Source organism: Phaethon aethereus, assembly GCF_964289735.1.
Source record: "Phaethon aethereus genome assembly, chromosome: 19".
Classification (NCBI taxonomy): Eukaryota; Metazoa; Chordata; class Aves; order Phaethontiformes; family Phaethontidae; genus Phaethon; species Phaethon aethereus.
Window position 1 is genome coordinate 6592727 of NC_138595.1, and position 24564 is coordinate 6617290.

At 46.0% G+C, this 24564-nt stretch overlaps 2 protein-coding genes across 2 annotated transcripts in view; one reads left to right on the top strand and one right to left on the bottom strand.

The window, feature by feature from the left end:
• Positions 1 to 3876, bottom strand: part of CRCP (CGRP receptor component) — a gene marked incomplete at its 3' end in the record, with an annotated part of 61315 nt that extends 57439 nt beyond the window's left edge. Inside the window, exon 1 of the mRNA XM_082008621.1 lies at positions 2672 to 3876. Coding sequence (XP_081864747.1) covers positions 2672 to 2770 — 99 coding nt within the window. The 5' untranslated portion in view covers positions 2771 to 3876. The remainder of the gene's footprint in view (positions 1 to 2671) is intronic.
• Positions 3877 to 11745: 7869 nt separating this feature from the next.
• Positions 11746 to 19864, top strand: LOC309411966 (argininosuccinate lyase-like; the record flags this gene model as incomplete). Its single annotated transcript, XM_082008745.1, has 17 exons — positions 11746 to 11757; positions 13135 to 13329; positions 14176 to 14259; positions 14560 to 14616; positions 14873 to 14970; positions 15604 to 15681; positions 16120 to 16197; positions 16338 to 16390; positions 16758 to 16820; positions 17014 to 17128; positions 17791 to 17875; positions 18050 to 18109; positions 18378 to 18461; positions 18658 to 18738; positions 18834 to 18938; positions 19116 to 19222; positions 19714 to 19864. The coding sequence occupies 17 exons, from the start codon at positions 11746 to 11748 to the stop codon at positions 19862 to 19864; spliced, it is 1506 nt and encodes a 501-aa protein (XP_081864871.1).
• Positions 19865 to 24564: the final 4700 nt, after the last annotated feature.

The following is a 24564-nucleotide window of genomic DNA, read 5'->3' on the forward strand; positions in this document are numbered from 1 at the left end:
TTTCATCGCAACAACACAAGCAGATGTTCCTGAAAAGAATGTAATAAAGTTGTCTTCCCATTTACAATGCAGTGAATATTAACATGGGAGCAAAATTCAGAAGGTAAGTCTGAAGGTAAGGAAGAAGTTTTGATTTTTGCAATTGTGCTTTGTCAAATCCGTTGCAACACACCATCTTTTGCTGCATACCTAGGTATGATGAATAAGTGTTGAGACAGCATTACAATTACTTTTTTATTCCCATGTTAAATCACATCAGGTTGAAACTTCTTCAGATGTTTTACTTCAGGCTTTACGGTATATCCAGAGCCAAGAACCACAGCAAAGTAACAGACCACTTCTTGCTGTTTATCCCCCAATTTTTAACTAGCTCCATTCAAGATCCAGATCCAAGGGCATTATAAACTGACAGGTCCATAGAAATAAAATGGAAACATTTCTAGACCGAGAGAAATAAGAATGTTACCAGCTACGAATCCTGCAATTACTTTATACCGCATCTTCTATGAAAACTGAACACCTTGTGTATCAACCACCAGTAGTTAATCCTCACTTGAAAGCCAAAATTGAAGCTATGAACTTTTACCTAATAGGTATTTGAAGAAAATATAGCCAGTGACAAGGAGACAGAAAATGACAACTCCAAACTCACAGAATAAATGTAGGCATAGGACATACAACATGTCAGTTCTGAATACTCCTTTCAAACACCACTCTCTGTGCAAAATATTACCTCGATAAGGAGAATGTTAGCTATGCCAGTCAACTTGCAACTGGAAAGAGGAGCAAACAGAAAGACATTGGTAGTTTTAGGGGAGTCAGTACTTTGAAGGGCAGTGAAAAGTCATGCCCCAAAAGCGTATAGCTGCAGACACTGCAAATCCCTTCCTGCAAAGAATCGAAAAGCTGCATGCACGACAACTGCTGTGAAAGGGAAATGAGAAATAAGCACTCTCATCAGTAACTTCATTTTCCACCTCCTTTTGCTCTTTTTCAACACACATGGTACATTCGTCAAAGAGATTCAGCTGAAGAAAGTTCTGATTGAACAGCATGAAGGCTGGATTCTGCAGTTCTCCCTATGGAGACACTTCAGGACACGTACAGATTTTACATAATGTAACCCACACCACTACTTGAACCTCAGCACGCAGTAATACCTGGATTCCAACAGATACCCAGCAAACAAAGAAGAAGGAAGCAGAGATGATTTTACGATAATCTCTGAAATACTTGCTGTTTTCTGTACTGCAATAGTACATGTTTTTAACAAACAGACACTTAATACTAGTCTGGCTGACAAAGTCATCTATTTCTTAGGCAAGATGGTTCTTTCCAAGTACCTCATCAAAGCTTTTCCAACAGTCACCAGATGGTTGCTCTGCTGTACACAGACAGATGCAGCTCAAGATAAATCACTTCAAGATTTATTTCAGAATAGGATGAAACAGCTGTGCAACTTTCAAGCTTCAGCAATAAACCAATACAAACAAAGCACTTGGGTTATTAAAATCATTCAGAAAATTACATTGATAAATAAAGCACTGAAATCTTTCCATTACCTGGCTGAAGCTAAACCAACACGAACACTACATTTCCTTCTACCTCACTATAAAAATACCTTTACTTAGGAGAGAGGAAAATTATTCAGAACTTATCTATGCTAGAAAATAACTTTTTTTTAAAATTTCCTATTTTATGCCAATATTGTTTGTTATGACAGAGCACTGTTGCTTCCCTGTGACACCAGATCAGGGTACATTACTGGCTTTTAGGAGTGTTTATCCCGAGTAACACACCTTAGATCAGCAAACTGCCTCATACTTAATACAAACTAACCTGCTTTGGAAACACCTCAAGATCTTAAAAAAAAAAATCTGTTAAGTATTCAGAGGTATAAGACTGCATTTCCAGTAGCATTGGCTTTAATAAGATTACACATTAATGAGTTATAGGTTCTTGGACGATGCTGCACATCACAAAGTTAAATATGAAACATTGGTTCTAGCAGCAGCCATCTGTGAAAATGTCTGAATTTTCTTGTGAGAATTATTATTTGCAATATTAAAGAGACTCCAGCAATCAGTGTGTCACACACTTGGTGGTATACTGACTTATCATAAGACAAAATTCAAAAAATGGTTTTGGACATCGCTGCCCAGTTACAGTGACGTCAACATTCCCGATCTGGGATCTAATGTACCATATGTCGTGCAAAGCACCAGTGAATCCAGTGCACTTGCCCAGGTACACAAGTGTTTAAAGATATGGAAAATCAAATCCTAAATAACAAACCACCATAAATAAGAAGATTCAACAAACTAACCACACACCAACAGTGTAAATACAACAAGGCTGAAGTTAAAATTACTGACACTCTAAAGATCTGCTCCTCATCTATCGGAAAAATATATTTGTATCTGTTTTTATAGATTTGGGACCAACTGAATAATAATACAGTACACATTACTAGTGAAAACTAGCCATTTTCTAGAAAATTACATTTTCCTTAAAAAGCTTTTTTCTTAGTAACAAATCAAATGGAGGGAGTGGAAATCACATACAGGTCTTGCTGATTGCCACTGGCAATTTTCAGCTTCCGAAGAAGTATACAAGTGACCGATTACAGCTTTAAACTGCTGGTTTAAATCCCGGATGCAGATAAACTTACCTCAAAGTTACTCAGCAATGCAGCATTTGCATCTTTTCTAAAAGGAAAAATGCAAACAATTAATTTATGTTCCAAATGAAACTGTCTAAAATGTTTCATTGCAGGGTCACGCAGACTCTAAAAGAACAAAAGTTTTAAAAAAATTAAATTAAAAAAAACAATCAAGAAATCTATTTTTGGTCATTCTACAATTACCAAGTTGTTGCCACCTCTGGAAAATATTTCTCTATGTTGTTAGTAGAATTATTACCAAAAAATACAGTATATTTTGCACAATTTCCCCCCAAAATCATAGTACATAGCACACTTACACAACATAATCTTTTTACTCAGCCGCACTATTTCATGCACTCACCCAATTTTACAAACTAAAACCGAACTGCCTTGCCTCTTCCTTACAAAAAAGGGCCTGCAGATTTATTTGAATAAAGACTGACAGGAAAATCATTCAGATTACACACACTATTTATTTATTAGTCAAGAGTACAGAAAAAGAAAATACAATTACTAATTTAAGTACAACGTACGTGTGTGTGTACATTAGATATGGCACTATCTTTACACACACTGTACTGAGCAAAAAAACCCCTCTTTACTTATTCTTTGAATCTTTATGTGGCAACTCCTTTATTAGCAGGGCAAGGCTGAGTTCGCCATTTTCTACCAGCCAAACACTAATTCTGTCCCAATTTAAGCAAGAATCATTATCCACTGCAGGTAGGCTGAAGTCACTGAGTCAAGCACATATTTAAACTAATCACGCCTCTATTACTACCAGATATTGTAATTTTATATTTTTAAATTAAAAAAAAAAAAAGGCAGAAAAACTGTTGCAGAACATCCTATATTCCCTGAACAACACATTCTGCTGAGCAGTCAGTAGCCACAACAACAGAAAGTTTCCATACAAAAGGAAAAAAAGGCCTCTCAGGTCTGTGCAGCAGCTTATTAAAAAAAAAAAAAAAGAAAGAAAAAAAAGGTACAATGTATTGTTAAGCACCATCAACTGTTTGAATAGAACTGTCACGTTCATCACTTTCAAATGAGTTAAATGCATCCACAAACTTCCACAGGTTCTATCATTGTTTTTAAATGAAAAGGACCTTCTAAAATACGCTGAGATGAACCTCAACTTCCATTTCGCTGACTCGAGTGAAACTTCAGCAAGTGAGCTCACACACGCATTAGTTTTCATTCATGTTTTACAAACCATATAGCTTTTGTTGTTAGGTAAATGCAATTCTTCAGAATGTTTGCATTCAGGCTATCACTACAGAAATCCCTGTGGATCAAAGACATTCTTTGTTAGAAATAATAATGCTATAAAAGAATTATATAGGGAATTTGTTAGAAATAATAATGCTATAGAAGAATGATATAGGGAATTATTAGTTAACTAAGTGAATGGGTCATATAGAGTAAATACATTACTATGAGTCTGCCAAATCTATTTGAAGTTAAATTATTCAAGCCAATTGCTTCTTTTTTAATTCCAAACCAGTTTGTCATTCAGAAAAAAAATTTTTTTCTTCTAACAATGGACAGCAAGTCAGTCTCAAATCTTCAACATTTTTTGTTGTGCTGAAATACGTGAATTATAAACTGATAAACAAGACCAGTTTCAAAAACTTTTGCAGAACTTATTTTCTTCAGTCCTAACTATCATGAATCAACTATCAATTTTACTTTCAGTAAACAAGAAATTATAAAGAATGAATTCTAATGTATTTTTTTAAATAATCAATTAAAGAGTATACTTAATTTTTATTAGGTTAAGACTTAAGCAGAAAGGAAAAAAGTCATGTTAACACCAATGTAAAAACACTTTTTAGAATCTTTAAACAGGTAATATTTGCCCAAATTTTAGTCCAAACTGAAACATTATTGAGGTCTTCTGCATATATAAAAAAATATCTTAGTATATGGCATCACACCTCTAAAAAAAAAAAATCACTGACACTTCATGTTTTTAAATCTACTGCTTAAAATATGCTGCATATTTAAACCACTATGTTTTCTGGAGGGTTCTTTTCTCTAGTAACAGATACCTCTGACACGTGAAGGACTTAGGTGAGGTTTTCCTAGTTGCAGAGCTTGCCTCTCTGAAGGCGATCAGGCAGGAGATGCAAGATTAGGAAGATTAAATTCCAACAGCAATTCAAGTGCAAAATGGACTAAGTTGTTCCGTTCCAATGCAAGGGACATCCACCCACAGCTCAGGACTGCAGCCCCCAGGTCTTCTACCTCTGCTGCACCTTCCTACAGGTACTGAAACGGGTAGCACCAGTACAGTAAGCTGGGCTACTCAAGGCAATAAAAAACAAGTGGATGTATAAGCAGCATCACAGACTTACTAGTAATGATATCCAAAGCACCTTTCACAGCAGAGCAAATCCTATCCTTCTTCACATGCAACGGAAACTTTGAGCCTGTGTACGTGTTTCACAGCATTTTTCAGTATACAACAGCAAGAACAGCTCATTTCCCTGCAGGCTGCTAGTCATGTTAAGGCTAACGTAATATAAACCCGTATTTCAATGGATGTGGCTTGTTATGTGCTTTTGAATTTTACTATAGAAGATTTAATGATAATATCTATAATAGTATAGAAGATTTAAGGATAATAAAACATCCCATGGGTAAACATGAACTGCAAGAGCTCAGCTGATTTTGGTGGATGCCGAGTTACGGGACTGGCATCCTCCATGCCCCCATTCATTATAAACCAGCGCCGCATAAACGTATATAACCACACAACGTAAGGGGCTCCACAGAACTCACAAGAATGAGCTTCAAAATAGGTCAAATCCTATTGTTTTGTGCCCAGGTGATGTTAACAAGATACAAACACACATAGCACTCTCAGTGTAGGAAGGCAACAAAACTTGCCGCCTGGGATGGCAACCCGGGGGCTAGCTGGTGTAACTGCCACGAACTATCAGCTAGCCAAAAGTTTGACTCGCCTCTGGTATTTGCAATCACTGGCGCACACCCGTTCGGCTTTCTCCTTCTCCAGCGTATTCAGCTCCTACAGTGAGTCGTCTACCTGACGCTCATGGGAATAACTCTCTCGCAGAAGCTGCAGCAGAGGATTCTCGTTTCACCTCTCCCCGGGCAGAACAGAGAAGGGAGCACGAGGAGCCAGGAAAGGCAGGGGAGATGGCGACGCAGAGCGGGATTTACGCTGAGCCACGACGCCTTTTGCCCAAACAAACAAATGCTTCAGCATGATTTATAAAGCAAACAAAAAACCCACTCAGTTTCCCATCAGAATGCCTGGACATACTGCTGGTTATAGGGGCGTTAAAGGCCCGGTATACGCCCCATACATCACAGGCTGGCCGATACAGATTTACCTCACACGCAGACACTGCAGGTAGGCCCATACAGATATACATACACACACAGACACTGCAGCTAGGCCCGTATGGATATACCCCCCTACACACACACTGCAGGTAGGCCCATATAGATACACTCCACACACAGACACTGCAGCTAGGCCCATACAGATACCCCCCACCACAGGCAGGCCTGTATAGATGTACCCCACACACACACTGTAGGCCGGCCCATATGGATATATTCCCCCACCCCGACCTGGAGCCCCCGCTGCCGCCACGAAAGGCCGCAGCGCGGGGGGAGACGGCAGCCACCCGTCCCCGCGCCCTCCCCGCCGCTCCTTACACCTCCATCTTGTCCGCCCCGGGCACAGCCGCGTGTGGGGGCCCGCCCCGGCCGCCGCTTCGCCGCGGAGCTTCCCCTCACACGCACAAACCCGCGCCGCGCCGCAACTGAAGGAGGTTTTGGCGGTCAGGACGGAAGCGGAAAAGGAAGGAGAAATAAGGCGGGGGATGGGGGGGTGTGCAGAAAACGGAAAAAATTAACTGCATTGGCCGGGAATCGAACCCGGGCCTCCCGCGTGGCAGGCGAGAATTCTACCACTGAACCACCAATGCCCGTCATGCGAAGTTTTTCCCCGCCCCCTGACTTGTAACTGCTGTGGACACCAAAAACGTTATCTCTGGCAAAACATGACCTGAAGACCTCCTCAGGTTCTGCCAACAAACCACCAGTAAGTACGATGACAAAGGGAAAATTGTATTGGAGAGGTCCTTCCAAATAAAACCTCTAGCTATGTGCAAACAGAACATTGTAAGGCTGAACTAGTGTAATACCCTATCATCTTTTAAAGCACCCATATATACATATTACCAGGCTCATCACCATCATATGCCTTTTCCTACTGTCAGTGTGATTCTTTTGCATTTAATCTATGTGCTATTAAATTCTGCAAGAGCCCTCTTCATTCTCGAGAAAACTGAAGACACTTCATTGAGTGCAAATAGCTGAAAATCCGATTGGCTACAGCAAGGAAAATTGCCGGTCTCAGAGACTGTGAGCCAGGGAAACATGCATTAATTTATTTTGCCATTATCTCTCAGACAAAAGTTTATATACAAACACACCACCACTAACTCCCTAAGGAGTCACGTAACACTTAGACTTGCTTGTTTGCAGCGGGGCTGTAAGAGCAATCTAGGGAACCAAACGTGTTAAAGTGCACACAAGCTCCTGCTTGCCATACTAGCACAAAATCCTCCAGCCACTTTTCTCTCCAGAATCGAGCCAGAAGAAATCCCACTCTCACTCTGGGACTTTACTTCTCCTTGGGGTGTTGCAAATCCTCAACCAATTCTGAATAACGTAAGCAAACTGCAGCGCTTCAGGAGCTGTCTTCACTGCCATGACAGATGGCTCTCCAGGAACCATCATCATCAGATACCTAAGTGCTGGGCAAAGTTTAAAAGCCTACTGCAAAGCTTTTTCAGCCCTTTTCAGCTGCAGACCCCTAAAAAAGTTTCAATGGACATGTGGACCCCATCTACAGAGAGAAATTAATTTATACTCCAGAATCATTTGCCATAGAGACAAAGAGCCAGGAGAAAGTTCTTCAAACTGCAGACTGAAAGCCGTTGGTCTGACTCAGTGGACAGGATGTAATGGATGCTGTCCTTTTTCATGTCAGGATTAACTGACCTTGTAAGTTGTCCAAAACTGGCACAGCAAATGCTCTGTAACTTCTCTGCCATATTTCAAACCCTGCGTGTGAAACTGCTTGTACACCAGTTCCCAGCCAGGCTAAAGGGAAGAAAATAAGAGGGAGGTTGTCAGCTTTTTTTTGAGAATGTGGTATTTCCAGACTATCAAATTTCAGTGTTTTGTTCCAGAAGTCTATTAATCCTTGCCTGCCCCTCATCACGCTCTTTAGATATGGATTCAAAATCTTCAGCATATTAATTTTATTTCTCCTTTGCACTGCCTTTTTATATCTCTACCCCAGCACCAATTTATCATCTTTATTTTCACTGTTTATCCAAAAGTTTCATTCCAGACCTTTACTGACATACTTTTTTACAGTCCACGATGATGATGCCTGGTCCCAGCAGCTGGCATGAATGAGCATAAGACAAATGCCTCTCTCAACAGCTTTCAATCTTATTTTTCTAATAGAGATATTCTTCCTACATATTTTCCAAGGAGACATACAGCCTGTTAGAGTCTAAATATATATATGGACCAGCTACAGGTCCACTGACATCATGCAAGGTAGAAGGGGAATATCTTAAGAGAGCACTCATTACTCTTACATACAACTCATTAGCTCAGTTCACTTTGTTTTTAATTGCTGCACTTTAGGTGTTAGACAGTTATGCTACACCATCCATAGGGAATGCAGACATAGGTTTTTCTAAATGTGCTTAGTATGTCAACATTTTAAGCATTGGCTTGTGATTGTTACCACTAAGGCTTGGTGAGAGAGGGGCCTCGGTATTAACTATTGAAAGCAGGGGGCCTAGTAATTGCTATTGAAAGCAGATCTGCAGGGTATTTGTATTCTTTGTCATGAAGGATGTTTACTGTGTTCAGCATTTCGCTGATCACCCTATAGTGTCTTTTTTTCTTTTACATTCAAAATTCATTAAACAAAGTTGTGGGGTTTTTTTAACAAAAAAATGTCAGCACCGCTTCACATCAGTCTAGCTGACAGTGCGTTTGACTAGCACTTTCAGCCCATGGAGCTTTTTTTCTTTTTCTAAACCAAAATGACAGTTAAAAAAGAATGTTTTTAAAGAAGGTACATCGTAGCAGTTTATGCCATCTTTTTTCTTCACTGGATTCAGTTATGAAAATAAGTCCTATTATGAAAGTGTATTTCTAGAAACCACTAAAGCTTCAGAGCTGCATTCCCCAAGTATTGCACTATTCTAACAAAAAATGCCCTCTAAAAGAAGGCTGTGACTGATTACAAAAGCAAGGACAAATAAGGTTCAAATCTTTAAGGACATTAAAATACATTTAATTAAACCTCTCCATGCTGCAACATGGGCATTTTACTCTCTAGCACTACCTCATTGTATGTCAGCTTGGAAAAGGGTGTAACTGAGAATATTAATGTGTGAATGATATGCCATTCTCTGTGCCAGAAGGGAAAATAAGTAGAACTCGGCACTGGTGAGGCCGCACCTTGAATACTGTGTTCAGTTTTGGGCCCCTCACTACAAGAAGGATGTTGAGGTGCTGGAGCGTGTCCAGAGAAGGGCAACGAAGATGGTGAGGGGTCTGGAGCACAAGTCTGATGAGGAGCGGCTGAGGGAACTGGGGTTGTTTAGTCTGGAGAAGAGGAGGCTGAGGGGAGACCTTATCGCTCTCTACAACTACCTGAAAGGGGGTTGTGGCGATGAGGGTGTTGGCCTCTTCTCCCAAGTAACTAGTGATAGGACAAGAGGAAATGGCCTCAAGTTGTGCCAGGCGAGGTTTAGATTGGATATTAGGAAAAATTTCTTCACTGAGAGGGTGGTCAGGCATTGGAACAGGCTGCCCAGGGAGGTGGTGGAGTCGCCATCTCTGGAAGTGTTCAAAAAACCTGTGGACGTGGCGCTTCAGGACATGGTTTAGGGGACATGGTGGCGCTGGATTAATGGTTGGACTTGGTGATCTTGAAGGTCCTTTCCAACCTAGTGATTCTGTGATTCAGTGAACTTTCTCTCAGACCTTCTTTGGTATTTAACTGTGGGGTGGGGATTTTGGGGGTTAATCTTTCTATTTCACTATGCAAATAAAATACTGAAAGATGATGGGAAGTAGAGAGCCATCAAGACCAGAACAAATAGAGAAGACAGTAGTGAGAATACATTTCAGTGTGCATTAGAAACCCCATTTTACAATGCTGTTTCACTGTTTTCCGCTCAAAAAAAGTTCAGGTCTCCAGCTCTAAGCACCTTTAAGAAATCCCATTTCTTCAATGTTCATTTTTACGTTAATGACTTCTGCTTGGATTTACAGTTTCACTTCCATTTTTGTTATTAAAATATTACTCTATATGCCACATTGCTTATTATACAGAAAGGATAGTTATTGCCTGTTTCATTGAAAAATGGGAAAAGAGAGAATGAAAAATCTCCTAGATACAAACTGGGACAAGAGTCAAGCAGCATGCTACAGGCAAACTAATCCCTATGAAGTTTGCCGAACACACAGTGATACTGCAGACAGATCCCATGTGAAAGCACACGTCCTTGCCACATGTAATATCAGACACAGATTAAAAAGATCTTATTGACATAGATTCACTCTGGTTATAAATTCAGTGCTTCCTATTTTGCCAAATCCTCAGCAATCTCCTCTCAAAGCCCAGAGTAAGGACCAGGACTCCTAAATGGTGAACAACGCAAGAAAATGTTAAAAATAAGGGATTTCAGAGTAGGAAGGAACATGATCACGAAACCATCAAGCACTGTTTCCTAGTGTAGACATCCTACTGTAAAGAGGAAAAGGAGATAAGCTGCAGAACTGAGAAGAACAGTAGAAAAGGACAAAAGGGTCAGTTAAAAGGAAGAAAATAGCCCAAGGAAATGTGGATGAGAAAGTTGGAATATGTTTCCTGAGCTCTGTGAAAGGTTTGGACCATGCAGAAGGAAAAGTATTATACTGTGGTAGCACACTCAGTAAGGTGAAGCAGCAAGCATTCAGCTTTCTGTGGAGTGGCTGCAGAAAAGTGCTCTGTGTCTGAGGAGTTAATGAGAAATTGGTGCTGAGCCATAGCTTTGCGAGTTGCGGCTCTCAAAGCTGTCTTGTATGTTAAATCGATTCTTTACTTCCATGATATTTAGGGTTTGATGAGTTTAAGATATGGGCTATTTGCCAAGGCTGCAGGGCACAACCTTACACCCCACGGCCACAGTCTGAAGCTCACAGGAGCCTCTTGGCAAGAGTCACCCCATGCAACTGATGACAGCAACGAAGCCCCAGAGCTGGAGCTGCAGCATCCTTACAAAGTGGGGTGAAAAGTCTCATCCACACAGAAATGGGAAAGAGATACTACCTCCCATCTATTTTATGCTTGTATGTTTGCTGGGGTGACAATGGGGACAGCAACAATGATCCAGCCATCGTATCAATTACACTTGTATCAAGGACTACTCAGAGGGGTATGACACAGAGTGATGTGACTCTTTCAGTACAAGGATATTCCCAGAAAAGGAGCTGACCTGTCAGGGAAAACACACAGAAGACCTTCTGGCACTGCGGGAGCACTTGCCTAAAGCCACACCAACTTGACTAACCAGCAAGATGAGAGTATCTCTCCCAACCCTCCGCCTTGCAGCAACTCTGCCTCCGAAGACACTTCTCTCCCTGACTTGCTAATCATGCGCTGGTCGAGCAGGGGCCAGGAGAGGGGTGGAAAGGGCGAAAGGGGTTGGAGAGGGGGGACCGGAGCGGGGCCGGTCCCCGGGACACCCCGCCCCGCCGGGGCGGGACGAGCCGCCAGCCCCGCTCCGATGCGTGTAAAAGCGGGGCGGCGGGGCCGGGGGGCAGCGAGCGACCGGCCGGGGCTGCGCTGCGGAGCGGGTGAGCGGGGCCGGGCGGGCAGCGGGGACCGGGGCCGGGACCGGGGCCGGGACCGGGGCCGGGGCCAGGCCTCGCCTCGCCTCAGTTCAGCTCAGCTCGCTGTTCCACAGGTTGCACCAGTTGCCGGGATCGCTGCACAAACAAGCAAAACGTCGTCCGAAATGGCAGCCGAGGTGAGGGTGAACTTTGCTTCTCCGGCGGGGTGGTCTCGGGGTGCTCTGGCAGACGCGAGCTCAGCTGCGTGATAACCCCAGCACCTGCAACCTGCCCCGCTCGCTCGGGTGCTTCTCTGTACTTGATTTTTTTTCCCCGGGGTTTACAAGGAGGAGGGGACAGCAAACGCATTTGCTGCAATATTGCTGACGACCCATCTCCGATGGTGGGGAAAACCCACGGTAGTGAAGATATACTTAAGATACCTCGAAGATATACTTAGAAACCTGTTGCCCATCCAAGCGCTTAGCTCCCAGCCCTGCCTTTTCACACCCCATCCCCTCCGCCACACACCCCAGGGGACCGCTTTCCCAGCGAGGAGCTGCAAAACTTTGCTTTTTCAGCTCGGATTCCCCGCTCCCCCGCCCCGCAGCTCCCCCTGACAAACCTGCTCCCCTTGCCCACGCCCTGTCCTCCGCAGGCTCTCTCTGCTCTCCTCTCGCCACGCTGCTTCGGTCAGGCGCCGGGGAAAGGGCTGCTCGGCTCACCGGGGCCCGGGCCGGCCCCGGCCGCTGTCCATGGTAGCTGAGCCCGCGGCCAGGCAGCGCGGCGCCGCGTTGCTTCCGAGACCTTTGGGGGTTAATTTGGGGCCGTGGGGTTTTTTCTTTCCTTTTCCTTTTACACGAAAATTTGTACTCCTGAAAGGTACCCAGATGTCCCTTTCCTTTCTGGAATCTGCATCTTAACCATTTTTATGCTAATTTTATGCCAAAGCTTGTAAGAACATCGTGGACTCTGGAGATGCTTCCAACGGTAACTTCAAACACTTCACAGTTACAGAAGTGTTTTAGAGGATGTGGCTTGTGCTGGCCCACAGCTCTTTGTCAACCGAATATTTTCTTATAGTCTCCCTCAAACAGTGTTTTTTTTTAAAAAATTATTATTTCAAGTAACAGTAGATACTAGCTTTCACTGTATCCCTGACTCCCTTACTTTTTTTCCCTGTCAGGAGACTATCAAAGGGTCAGTTATCAGCAGCTGCCTTAAAAGAGAGATTCATGCTGGTCTTGCACCACGTGGCCTAATATTCGTTTTCATGGACAGGACATACTCCCTCCAGAGTCCTGCAGGACTAATGTATCTTGGAGGATTCCTGAGCCAGGCCTGACACCTCAAGGGCTAAATGTTAGTGACAGTGACATGTTCTCCACCTCTAAACCTACTTGCCAAAGGTCCTGAAATCCAGGGCTTTTATGGTCAATGATACAGCCCTGAAAAAACACTTCTGAGGATGTCCTCAGTTTTACCTGGATAAGGAGTGGGATGTATGTTAACTGATTTTTAGGGGATATATCAGTGAAACTTTTGAACTTGGCTCTTAACTTCATTAATTCTAGGGGGATAAAATGTTGGGAGGAAGGTTTGTCGGAAGTACAGATCCAGTCATGGAGATGCTCAGCTCTTCCATTACCTATGATCAGAGGCTGTCTGAAGTTGATATCCAGGGGAGCATGGCTTATGCCAAAGCCTTGGAGAAGACTGGGATCCTATCTAAAACTGAGCTGGAGAAGATCCTGAGTGGCCTGGAAAAGGTATTTATTTCCTTCACAAACTCTTATGTGTGCTGGAACGAATGGCTTATCTGACAGCATCTGTAGTAGCCTCCTTGAGTTGCCCTCAGTACTCTTGGAGGCATTCTGGGCAGGGGATTGATGCCCAAATTGCATCCCACTAAAGGCACCACAGCCCAACAGCAGGATGTGAACCAGCTGACAAGCCCCCGGTGAGAGCCTGAAGCCCCGATGAGCACGTTCTCAAGGCTCATTATGGCAGCCTCAGTGCCTCAGGATGAGGTGTGCTCGGTGTGACCTGCCTGCTCATCCTCTTCAGGCTATAAACATTCACGAGGAATTGTTTCAGTGTGAATTAGGAATATTCTTTTTCTCCTGGCACTTGGGATCCTTTTGAGTCTGGCTGCCTGAGTTAGAAGGAGGAAAGGCATAGCGCTGTATAGGGGTGAAGAGAAGTCAGCAGTTAAGTGCTGTTTTTAAAAATCCATTTTTCTTGCTTACCCACCATGGACAATGGTGACTCTATACAATGTTGGTATAGGAAAATCTTTGTGGACAATGCTAAAGCAATCACTGACATTTCAGCTCACTTTTTCACCACATTGCTTAAACCCTCCTATAGCCCTAACACTGCAGAATCATCATGGGTAGAGAGATGAATCCCAGCAAGCGCAGTATAGAATATCAGGATATAGCAAGCAGCCAGCCTTGGCCTGAAAGAACCGGAATGCCAAGTGCTCACACGAGACTTAACACTTTGATTTTCATTGGGATGGCAGAGATTGGTATTGGCTGGGGACACTTGCAGCCCCCACGTGCAGCAGGGTAACAGTAGCGGCTGACTGGTGTTTCTGCTGATGTTTGTAGATCTCTGAGGAATGGTCTAAAGGAGTCTTTGTGGTGACCCAAAGCGATGAGGATATCCACACTGCCAACGAACGCAGACTAAAGGTTTGGGTCCTCTAACCTCTTGTTCCCGTTCCTCTGTAGCTACATCTGCTTGACGTTAAGTGCATGCGCCTCTGTCCCACTCCGGACCTTATGGCACAATCAGGTGTCTCCAAGACCCCTTTTGTGGAAGAGGCACTGTACAAACATAGAACCCAAACTTGCCCTTCCCCAGAAGGGATCCCATGGCTACTCACAGGATGCTAGAGCTGAGTCCCTTCCAGGCAGGGAGAAGGTCTGCTCATGCGGAGTCTCCTGCTTAGAATACAGAGACACTGATAAAAGTCCTCTTCTTGTCCTTAGGAACTGATTGGAGACATAGCTGGAAAACTGCACACTGGAAGAAGCAGGAATGATCAGGTATGTACAGAGTCTTTTTTTCTCCTTTGTGCTCCTCCCCCACCTCACCTGAGGAGACTTCAGACCAGAACGGCCTATGGCTCTCTTCCTGGAGAGCAAGATATAGTGACATTACCACATCAAAATGCCCAAATTATGATAGGAAGATGCAGCTTCCCATCATATAGAACAAGGAGAGGGTTACTTTGGAGTAAAAGTGGCCAGTCATTAAGTATTTCACATTCTGCTTTGACTGTCTGTGGCTGGTCTCATCCAGGTTGTGACTGACTTGAAGCTGTTCATGAAGAGTTCCCTCTCTGTCATCTCCACTCACCTCCTGCAGCTTATTAAGACCCTGGTGGAACGCGCTGCCATGTAAGTCCTTTTCCATATCCATGGCCTTGGACTTGGACTTGGCCTTGCAGGGGCAGGAGACTTCTAGGCTTGCTCTTTGACTGACACCAATCAGGGCAGCAACAGGGTCTTCTGCCGAGGAAGTTAGACAGGCAGTGTCTGATAGCACAGGGAAAGACACGGTTCATGTCACAGGGACCTTCCTCTTCCCCCAGTGTACCCTGGCAAAGAAATTGAGGTGGGAGGTCCACACAAGGCTTTAGAAGGTGCTAAATCCATCTCAAGGAGTCAGGAACTTCAATGCGTTTCAAGTTGCTACGTATGGGAAAAGCTCAACTGTGTTAACTCCCTGTCTAACTCTCCTCCTCCTCACAAACCATACTCCAAACCAGTGGTGGACTGGAGAATCTTTACTATACCAGGAAATTTTCCAGGGGGGCCTAGGGCAGACACACCACACTGGACGATCGGGAGATTTAAACCCAGTGTGCTGAGGTAGCAGGTGACAGGCAGAGGAGGAGATCGACCAGCTTCAGCACAACACAAGCTAAAGATGTTCTCTTCAGGACCTTGCCAGGAAACCCTGCAGTGTACCTGCCGCTGCCTTCTATCCTGACAGCTGCTGCTCACCTCTTTCTCTCCTTTCTCATGCAGAGAAATTGATGTCATCTTGCCTGGCTACACCCACCTGCAGAAAGCTCAGCCCATCAGATGGAGCCAGTTCTTGCTCAGGTAACCGCCTGTCACACTTGGCTGGAGGAAGCCTTCTCCAGCCTTGGGACCCTGCCCAGCTGGAGCCTAGATGTGCATTATCCTCAGATGGGGCAGCCAGGGGTGGTGACAAACCAGAGCTAACCTTGCAAACTGGAACAGGAGCTCCCTGTGCTCCTGTGTGGCTCCGACCAACCCGGGACTCAGGCACTGAGTGGGCAGTGGAGGCTGACTCCCTGTACGCTCCATCCTGTGGCCACAGTTACACCTTGGCTAATGGGGTAACATGGAGAATCTTGTATGGCTGCTAGATGTTCCACTTCAAAAGGCCTAGGCTCCATTTCAAGCCTTCTCTGTTGGAGAGGGGATCCCAGGCTCCCAGGCATGGCAGCATACTGCTTGGGAAAGAAATGGACATTTCCTGACTTCAGGTGCTTCATCTCTCATGTCCTTTCCTAGCCATGCTGTTGCTCTGACCCGAGATTCTGAGCGACTGGGAGAGATGAAGAAGAGGATCAATGTCTTGCCTTTGGGAAGGTAAAGTCTACTCTTTGTGTCGTCACTGGGCCTTTGCTCTGCAAAGTCTACAGAGGTGCCTTCCCTGTTTCCTAGAGCTCAGTTTTGCTTAGGATGTGCAGGGTATCTGGCATGACTTGTGTTTCTTTCTTCCCTGACAGCGGTGCTCTGGCTGGCAACCCACTGGAAATTGATAGAGAACTTCTGCGTAGTGGTAAATGTCTCCCTAAGATTGAGTGGCACAGGACTACTTGTAATACCTAGGAGGGAGGGAAGCATTGATACATGGCTCCCAATGGTACCATAATGCACTGTCCTGGGGCCAAAGCCTTTCTTTCATGAGGCTTTTTACTGCAATGAGACAGGCAATGCCTGTGAGATCGAGCAGGAAGAGCCACCTCTGCCGCACACTGGCTGCCTGGAGCTAATGACAAAGTCCCCACTCAGCATAACACTTAAGAACGTTTGTTTTCCTGGGACTGCTCAAGGGCTCACAGTCACCTGCATGCTGGTGCAACCTGCTGCATTCAAGCTCCAGTCATGCCAAGCCTGACCTCCACTGTCCATCACCTTCCTTACAGAGCTGGACTTTGCTTCCATCAGCCTGAACAGCATGGATGCTGTTAGTGAGAGAGACTTTGTAGGTAAGCACAACTCAATCGCTTTTTCCCACCACTGTTTTAGAAGCAGGCTTCTGAGACCTTCCCAGTTAACCTCCTTTAACAAGGAGACTGAAATCCCACACTAAGAAGTAACTCCAAAGCTCCAGTCAGGGCTCCCTGGTAGTCAAGCAAACAGGCACCTTTTTCGCCTCCTGATTTCCTGCCTTCTCTGCAGTGGAGTTCCTCTCTGTTGCCACCCTGCTGATGATCCACCTTAGCAAGATGGCTGAAGATCTCATCATCTACAGTACCAGCGAGTTTGGCTTTCTAACCCTCTCTGATACCTACTGGTAGGTTTCTGGGTTTTGGGGATTAATTCTCCTCAGCTATCCTCAGCTGAGGGAATGTGCCAGTGGTTGGGGTGTCCCTGCTGCAGAAGGCTGACGCAGCATGAAAACACTGGCAGAAAGGCAGCCTTAGGGTGAACACTCCTCAGTAGTGACCACTTATGTCTGATTCTGGTAACTAAGCCAAGTCTGCATTCAGCAGACACTCCTCCCTCGCAACTGCTGGCAGAGGGAACTTCCTCCTCTGCTGGGAATGCCTGCCAGAGCCCTTCCTTCGCCAGCCTGGTTTGCAATCCTCACAGACTTCCTGTCACTCAGGGCGGCACAGCCACAGCCTTCCCTCGGAGCTCACAGCAACACCTAGTGTGGCCTCTTGATGCCAGCTCTGGAGAGGCTTGTGGGGAAGCCTCCTTTTTGCTTCCTCTTTGGGAGGTGGGGCTGCCTGGTAGCTCCAGACAAGACTGCAAAAACAAAAGCTCTGCATTGGGAACCATGAGAAACTGATAGTTCACTGCTTTCCTGCAGCCTAAACAGGTGTCTGGGGAAGGGGAACCCATGTGTCTCTTTTGGAGGGCTGGGCCAGTAGGCTGCATGACCTGCCTTAGCCTGTGTCTGTAGGGACTGGAGTCTTGCTCACCGTTACACTCCAAGCACTCTTCTTTCAGCACTGGTAGCAGCCTGATGCCTCAGAAGAAGAATCCTGATAGCCTGGAACTGATCCGCAGCAAAGCTGGACGAGTGTTTGGACGGGTGAGCCTGATAAAGAAAGAAGCGGGATGGGGAAACTGCTCACACCGGGGCTGAAGAATCCTCCTCCTTCTTGCCTCTGTGTAAAGACATATGCCCAGCCTAGGCTCTGAGCCTCTGCTGGGGCAATGGGCCTCCCTTCCTGGAACTAACTGCCTCACCTGTTTCTCTCTGCAGTTGGCTGCTATTCTCATGGTTCTCAAAGGACTTCCAAGCACCTACAACAAGGATCTGCAGGTAAAACAGATGTTAGCTCTTACTCCATTTTTCTGAGCAGACACAGCCATCTTCTGCTCTTGAGCAGGCTTGCCACTACATGTGCCTGCACAGTCCCCGCTTGTGTGCGGGGTGTGAGAAAGGGGCTGAGGCACGGCTTGCTGCAGTTGACAGCCCAGCCGTAGCAGGGGCCCCTGGCATGACATGGCTGCTCTGCTGGCTGGGTGGCTCAGGCTGTTGGACTGCATCAGGTTGACTTAGAGCAATTTCCATCCCTGTTCTAACGCAGGAGGACAAGGAGGCTGTCTTTGATGTTGTGGACACCCTGAATGCTGTGCTCCAGGTTGCCACTGGAGTGATTTCTACCCTCCAGGTAAGGCTGCAGCCTCTCACTACTCAACACGCTTGGGGTGTACATTTTGTGAGTAACAGTCAATGTAACAGAGGTCAAATAGCTCTAGACTGGTCCTAAGATGAAGGCTTTTCAATGGCTCACCCATACTGCTCATTATGCCCCCCACTGTTGGCTAGCTGATGATAACGTCTCCCTCTGACCCTCCTTTCTGCAGATTAACAAGGAGAACATGGAGAAGGCTCTGAGCCCTGAGATCCTATCATCTGATCTGGCTCTCTACTTGGTTCATAAAGGAGTAAGTATCCGAGGGAGAGTTCGAGCTGTGATTTCTTTGGATGCAGAATACTGGTCAGTGAGGGCCTGAGATGAGGCCTTCTGTTCTGTCCCCAGGTGATGATCAGTCTGGGTCAACAAACACGAAAGCTGGAAACCCATTCTTTACATGTAACCCAAGTAGTGGAACTGCTGCCAGGTGGACTTGATAGTAATTTACAGGTGGAGTTTTACCTCCTAACACCTCCCCTCTTCACACCCCAGAAAACCTGGATTCAGATTGCATTGCCCTAAGTGAAAACAAGCCAACGAAAAAAAGACAGCACATCCATTTTTTTTCCTTTGAGGCTGCACCCCAGTTGCCTAGTCACTGACTGTGGCCTCTGCTTCTCACTACAGATGCCATTCAGACAAGCCCACACTGCCTCTGGGAAGGCCGTCCACCTCGCCGAGTCTAAAGGCATCACCATCAATAATCTCAGCCTGGATGACCTGAAGAGCATCAGGTTTGTATCACTGCTATTTTGCCATAACCCCCTTCAACAGGCATGTCTAGGCCTCCTTATGGTACCCTTCTCCAAAATGCCTGGGCCAGACAGCACCCCAAAATCCTCCTGGCCTGAGTATCAATGCTGCTACTGCTGGGCCCGAAATAACTGCAGGGAGACAACATGCCTATCATTCAGCTCCAGTGGGGCACAGGCAGTGGCTATTGGGAGGGACTGGAAGCAACTCATGCCCTGTTGTGGAGGTACCAGCCCTCCAGAGGAGTTTGGCTCCAAACTTTCTTGCTGTCCCCTTGGAGCAGACTCTTTGGTCCGCCACAAGCAGCTACTGTCAGGCACTAGAAGTGCAGAAGCAGGGCTGCAGGAGCTCTTTCCCCTTGGAGAAAGGCTCCATCTCCACTCTCTCACCCTCACTGCAGGCAGTGAGCATGTCAAGCCAGCCAAGAGCAGCCAGCGCTCTCCACTGACACCTCTTCTCTTTGCCTCCCCAGCCCCCTGTTTGGCAGCGACGTCTCCCAGGTCTTCAACGTTGTCAACAGCGTGGAGCAGTACACGGCCCTGGGCGGTACCGCCAAGAGCAGCGTGACTGCCCAGATCGAGCAGCTCAGGGAGCTGCTGAAGAAGCTGAAAGAACAAGCTTAGAGTTTGGGGAAGATATCCCATGGATGCAGCGTTGTGCCTATCACACTAATCTGGAGTTAATAAACACTGTGGTGTATGTAGTTCACTGAAACTCCCATCTTGCGTCTTTCTTCTTATGGTCTAGATTGAGCTGGGCTTCCTCAGCCCTCGTGAAGCTGGAGGGAATGTTCACTGTTGTGAAAGAACAAAGGCTCTACCCTCCCTGGCCATGGAGCTGGGTTATGGGTTGTTTAAGCTCTAATGGGGTTGGTAGGTAGAGAGCAGCAGGAGTGCCTGTCTACAGCAAGAGACCTGAAAATGTGTCTCTTGGAGGGGAGGGTGGTGGACTAGGAAAGTGATCATCCTCCTGCACTCAGTACTGGTGAGGCCGCACCTCAAATACTGTGTTCAGTTTTGGGGGCCTCACTACAAGAAAGACACTGAGGTGCTGAAGTGTCTCCAAAGAAGGGCAACAAAGCTGGTGAAGGGTCTAGAGCATAAGTGTTATGAGGAGCAGCTGAGGGATTGTTTAGCCTGGAGAAAAGGAAGCTCAGGGGAGACCTTATTGCTCCCTACAACTATCTGAAAGGAGGTTGCAGCAAGGTGGGTGTCGGCCTCTTTTTCCCTAGTAACAAGCAACAGAACAAGAGGAAATGGCCTCAAGTTGCACCAGGGGAGGTTTAGATGGCATACTAGGAAAAACTTCTTCACCAAAACAGTTGTCAGGCACTGGAACAGGCTGCCCAGGGAAGTGGTTGAGTCACTATCCCTGGAGGTATTTAAAAGATGTATAGACGTGGCGCTTAGGAACATGGTTTAGTGGTGGATTTGGTGGTGTCAGGTTAACGATTGGACTCAATGATGTTAAGGGTCTTTTCCAACCTAAATTATTCTATGATGCTATGCAGCAGAAGGCTGGATCCAGCAGTGCCAGAGGAGGCTACACAACGTGCTGAGGCAGGCTTGTGGGTGTGCACGAAGTGCGCCTGGTACTACGTCTGCAACACATGCCACATCTCCAGCTATGACTGCCCTCCTCATAGGAGTATGCTTGCCTGCCTGCCTGCCATCTGGCAGGGGGGATTAAGTGGCCAAAAGAAGTCCCCTCACCACCTGGCACCAAAACTTGCATAGTCTTAGGCAGGAGTTGGCCACCAGGTCAATTCACAGGTCATTCCAGCCCATCAGAAAAGCACCTTTGGCTCTGGTTTCCACCAAAGAACAGGGGCTGCATGGTCCCAGGTCCAGCTCTTTCTTCTGTGTGACTCAGGCCAAGCTAGCTGGGGCAGAATGCTTGAAGTGAGATCGTCATGGCTGGCTGCCTCTTACAAATCTTATACTATCTTCCTTTTGCCCTTGCAAAAATATAATCAGAACAAAGACCAGGAAAAGCCTTACTTGGGAAATGAGAGTGCAGCAACCTTGTGTCTTTCATAGGGTGAAAATATTTGATTAAACAAACACTTGAAACATTATTCCCTACTATTGTTCTGCAGTGATTTCTGGGTGGAATATGCCTGCTACTTGATTCAAAGGGTAGAGAAAGAACAGTTGTCTACAAGGAAGTTGGTGCAATTTCATTAAACACTAAACCAGTTTGAACCTGGCACCCACAGCACAGTAGCACTAGTTTTGTCATGGACAACCTCTTTTCCGTCCCAGCATTTTAAAGCTCTCGTTTTGCTCAGCACCCTGCCCTCAGTGCTGATGCAGCAACACGTTATTGACTCAGCAAGACTCTGTAACCCATGTAGGTAACAAGCAGTAACACAAGCATGGCCTCACCATGTTTAGGTTAAAGGCTGTAGCACAGACAGTATAACCTGCTATGAGCTTAATCTCCTGCCATTAACAAAGTACCCCAAGAAGACACAAAGTTCTTTCATCCTATCTTTGTAGCATTTGTGCTTTAAACACATGGGAGAATCAGCAACAGAACTTCACTTGCTTCAACACTTCTCCCCAACCTCAGTCTCCCATTAATTTGGCCCTAAACCTTATCTATTCTCCTGGCATTTAAAGAACAGCACATTTCAATCATCACTCCATAAACCTCCTTTGTGTTTGCTCTGTTACTTCCTGCTGTGTTTCTGTTTTGGTACTTCTGTCTCACTCTCCAGAGAGGTTAGCTGTGGCCAGGAAATCACTTATGCACACTTAGCTGATAGGGGAAAGGAGCAAGAGAGGGAGGGGACATCAATATCCAACACCAACAGTCAGAACAAGGGATATCTCCTCATCTCCACTGTACAGTTCTTTTTTTTCCCCTTCCATAAGCTTTCTCGATCTGTGCCACTCCTCTCTTTTTCCCTATTTGTATCTTCTAGCTCTTGCTCAGTACCTTCAGAGGCCTCAGCTGGACAGATTTTCTGTTTAGGCAGGAGGTACTTTACAGCAGCAAATGTCCAGCATTGTTCCTCATGGCCAGTGCTGAGTAACACAGGGCCCTGCCAAACTGAAAGCAAAAGGGAAGTCTTAGCAGATTATCACATCTTGGTTTCCTACTTAAATGAGTAGTTCATAATCATTGGTACTTCCCACTCATCCACCCTTTCCTTAAAATTGTGAAATAATTTACATTGGGAGGGACCTATGGAGGTCTCTGAAGCTCCACAGACATTACAGGAGTGCGTGGTCCACAGCACAGACTTCCACCCTACCCCACACTCACTGTGATTTGGGTTTTTAAAGACCTGTCCCTTACCACAGGAAGTTCTGTATAGACAGAAGGATCAGTGGCTTAGACACTGCTCCGGACTTGATCTTAAATACCTGCTCCATTACAGACCACAGGAAGGGACTTAAGCCAAGAATTCATGCAGGCTCATCATGAGCTACTGAAATGCTCAGCAGATGGCTAATGTAACTCTGATCTGACACCCAAGCAGATAACAAACCTACAGAGGGCTCTTGAAACATTGCAAAAAGTAGTGAACTCTTCACTGGATCTCCCGAAGGAGAAGATCTCTAACCTGCTTTTACACTCTGGAAAAATCCCGTTGACTATTTTGCCTCCTAAACAAATTGTTGTGCCTGGTCTTTTTATCTCCTTGCTCTCTGTTGAAGAAGCTGAGCTAATAACACTTCTCTGCCAGCACAGGGGAGTTGTGAGAACAGTTGCACTGCATAACTGCAACGTCCCCTGCAGGCACCACGGGTGAATTTAGACAGCAATATCCAAATGTGTCCGTCTAGACTGGATGGACAGGGGGCAACTGTCCCAGGGGCAACACAAACCAACTTCATTGTGATTCTTCAACCATTTCTATTCCTCACCTTACTGAGAGAGATAAGTGGAAAAAAATACAAAGAGGCCTGGAACTAATGGAACAGAAAGTGGAGCTTTCACTGTTACATTTAACTGTTTAAATACAGGTAATATTTAGAAATCAAAGCTGTCATGTATCACACATACATAGGGTTAATGGTATGAAAACACAAATAGCAAAACAGATACAGGGGAACTCTGGAAGTGCCACAGAGATCCCATTTCCCCTTTTTTAGCCCTGCGGGTCACGAATGGTCTCTAAGGGAGAAGTGCCAGGGCCAGCCGGGTGCCCTCTAACCCCTCCTGGCTGCAGTGCCTTGGGCACCCTCCCTCTTCCTTTCTTCATCTTGAGCAATTTCTGTACAGTTTCTTCAGACAGTAAGATGTACAATCTTTGCAAGGGTTGTGTGTGTTCCACATATCACAAACACCATGAGGTAAAGCCTCTCTCTGTATATGATTCATTCTGGATGTAAATCTAGTCCTTATGATTTTGCCAAATCCTCAGCCACCTCCTGTCAAAGCCCAGAATAAGGACAAAGACATTTATAAAAGATGTCAAGAGAAGCATTAAACGTGAAGGATTTCAGAAGAGAAAGGAATCTGACAACAAAATGGTTCAAAGAACTTTCTCAGCGTAGACAGCATGATGCTCTGTGCATCTGTAAGCTTTAAACTCTGAAGGGGAACAAGGTCATTATCCCAGAAAAAAATGATCATAATGGGAAATGTATGAGAAGCAGTGAATTAACAGTTGGCTATGAATCCAAGTAGAGTTTGAGCCTTGTTCTGGACTGATACTGAATGTAGCACACTGGAAATCCAGTTGCAAAAGGAACTTGCTCATTCAGGCTGGGTAGCCAGGGTCTGCCTAAGGCTAGCCATGTTACCCTGCCTGTGTCCTCTGCTACAGAAAATCCCTAAGCAATCCCACGGTGCCCTGGACTTCATCTTCAACTCAGAAAAGGGATGAATAGTAGGACAGAGAAGAATACAGGAGAGCGAGCTGGACGAGGTCCCTTCCTACCTTAATTACCCTACAGCGCTGTGACAACAGAGCTGGTTAAAGGGCAGAAAAACACAAAAGGGGACAGGAAAACTGGGACGCACTTCCCGCACTTGCTCAAAGGCCTGTGACAGTGCAGAGAGCAAAAAATACGCCGTAGCAGCACACTCCCTCAGGCAAAGCAGAAACACCCCTGCGTGCGACGGGGTGGTACGAGGGGAAGGGGGACCGGAGCGGGGCCGGTCCCGGGGACGTCCCGCCCCGCCGGGGCGGGACGAGCCGCCAGCCCCGCTCCGACGCGTGTAAAAGCGGGGCGGCGGGGCCGAAGAGCGGCGAGCGACCGGCCGGGGCTGCGCTGCGGAGCGGGTGAGCGGGGCCGGGCGGGCAGCGGGCAGCGGGCAGCGGGCCTGGGCCTCGGCCTCGCCTCAGTTCAACTCAGCTCGCTGT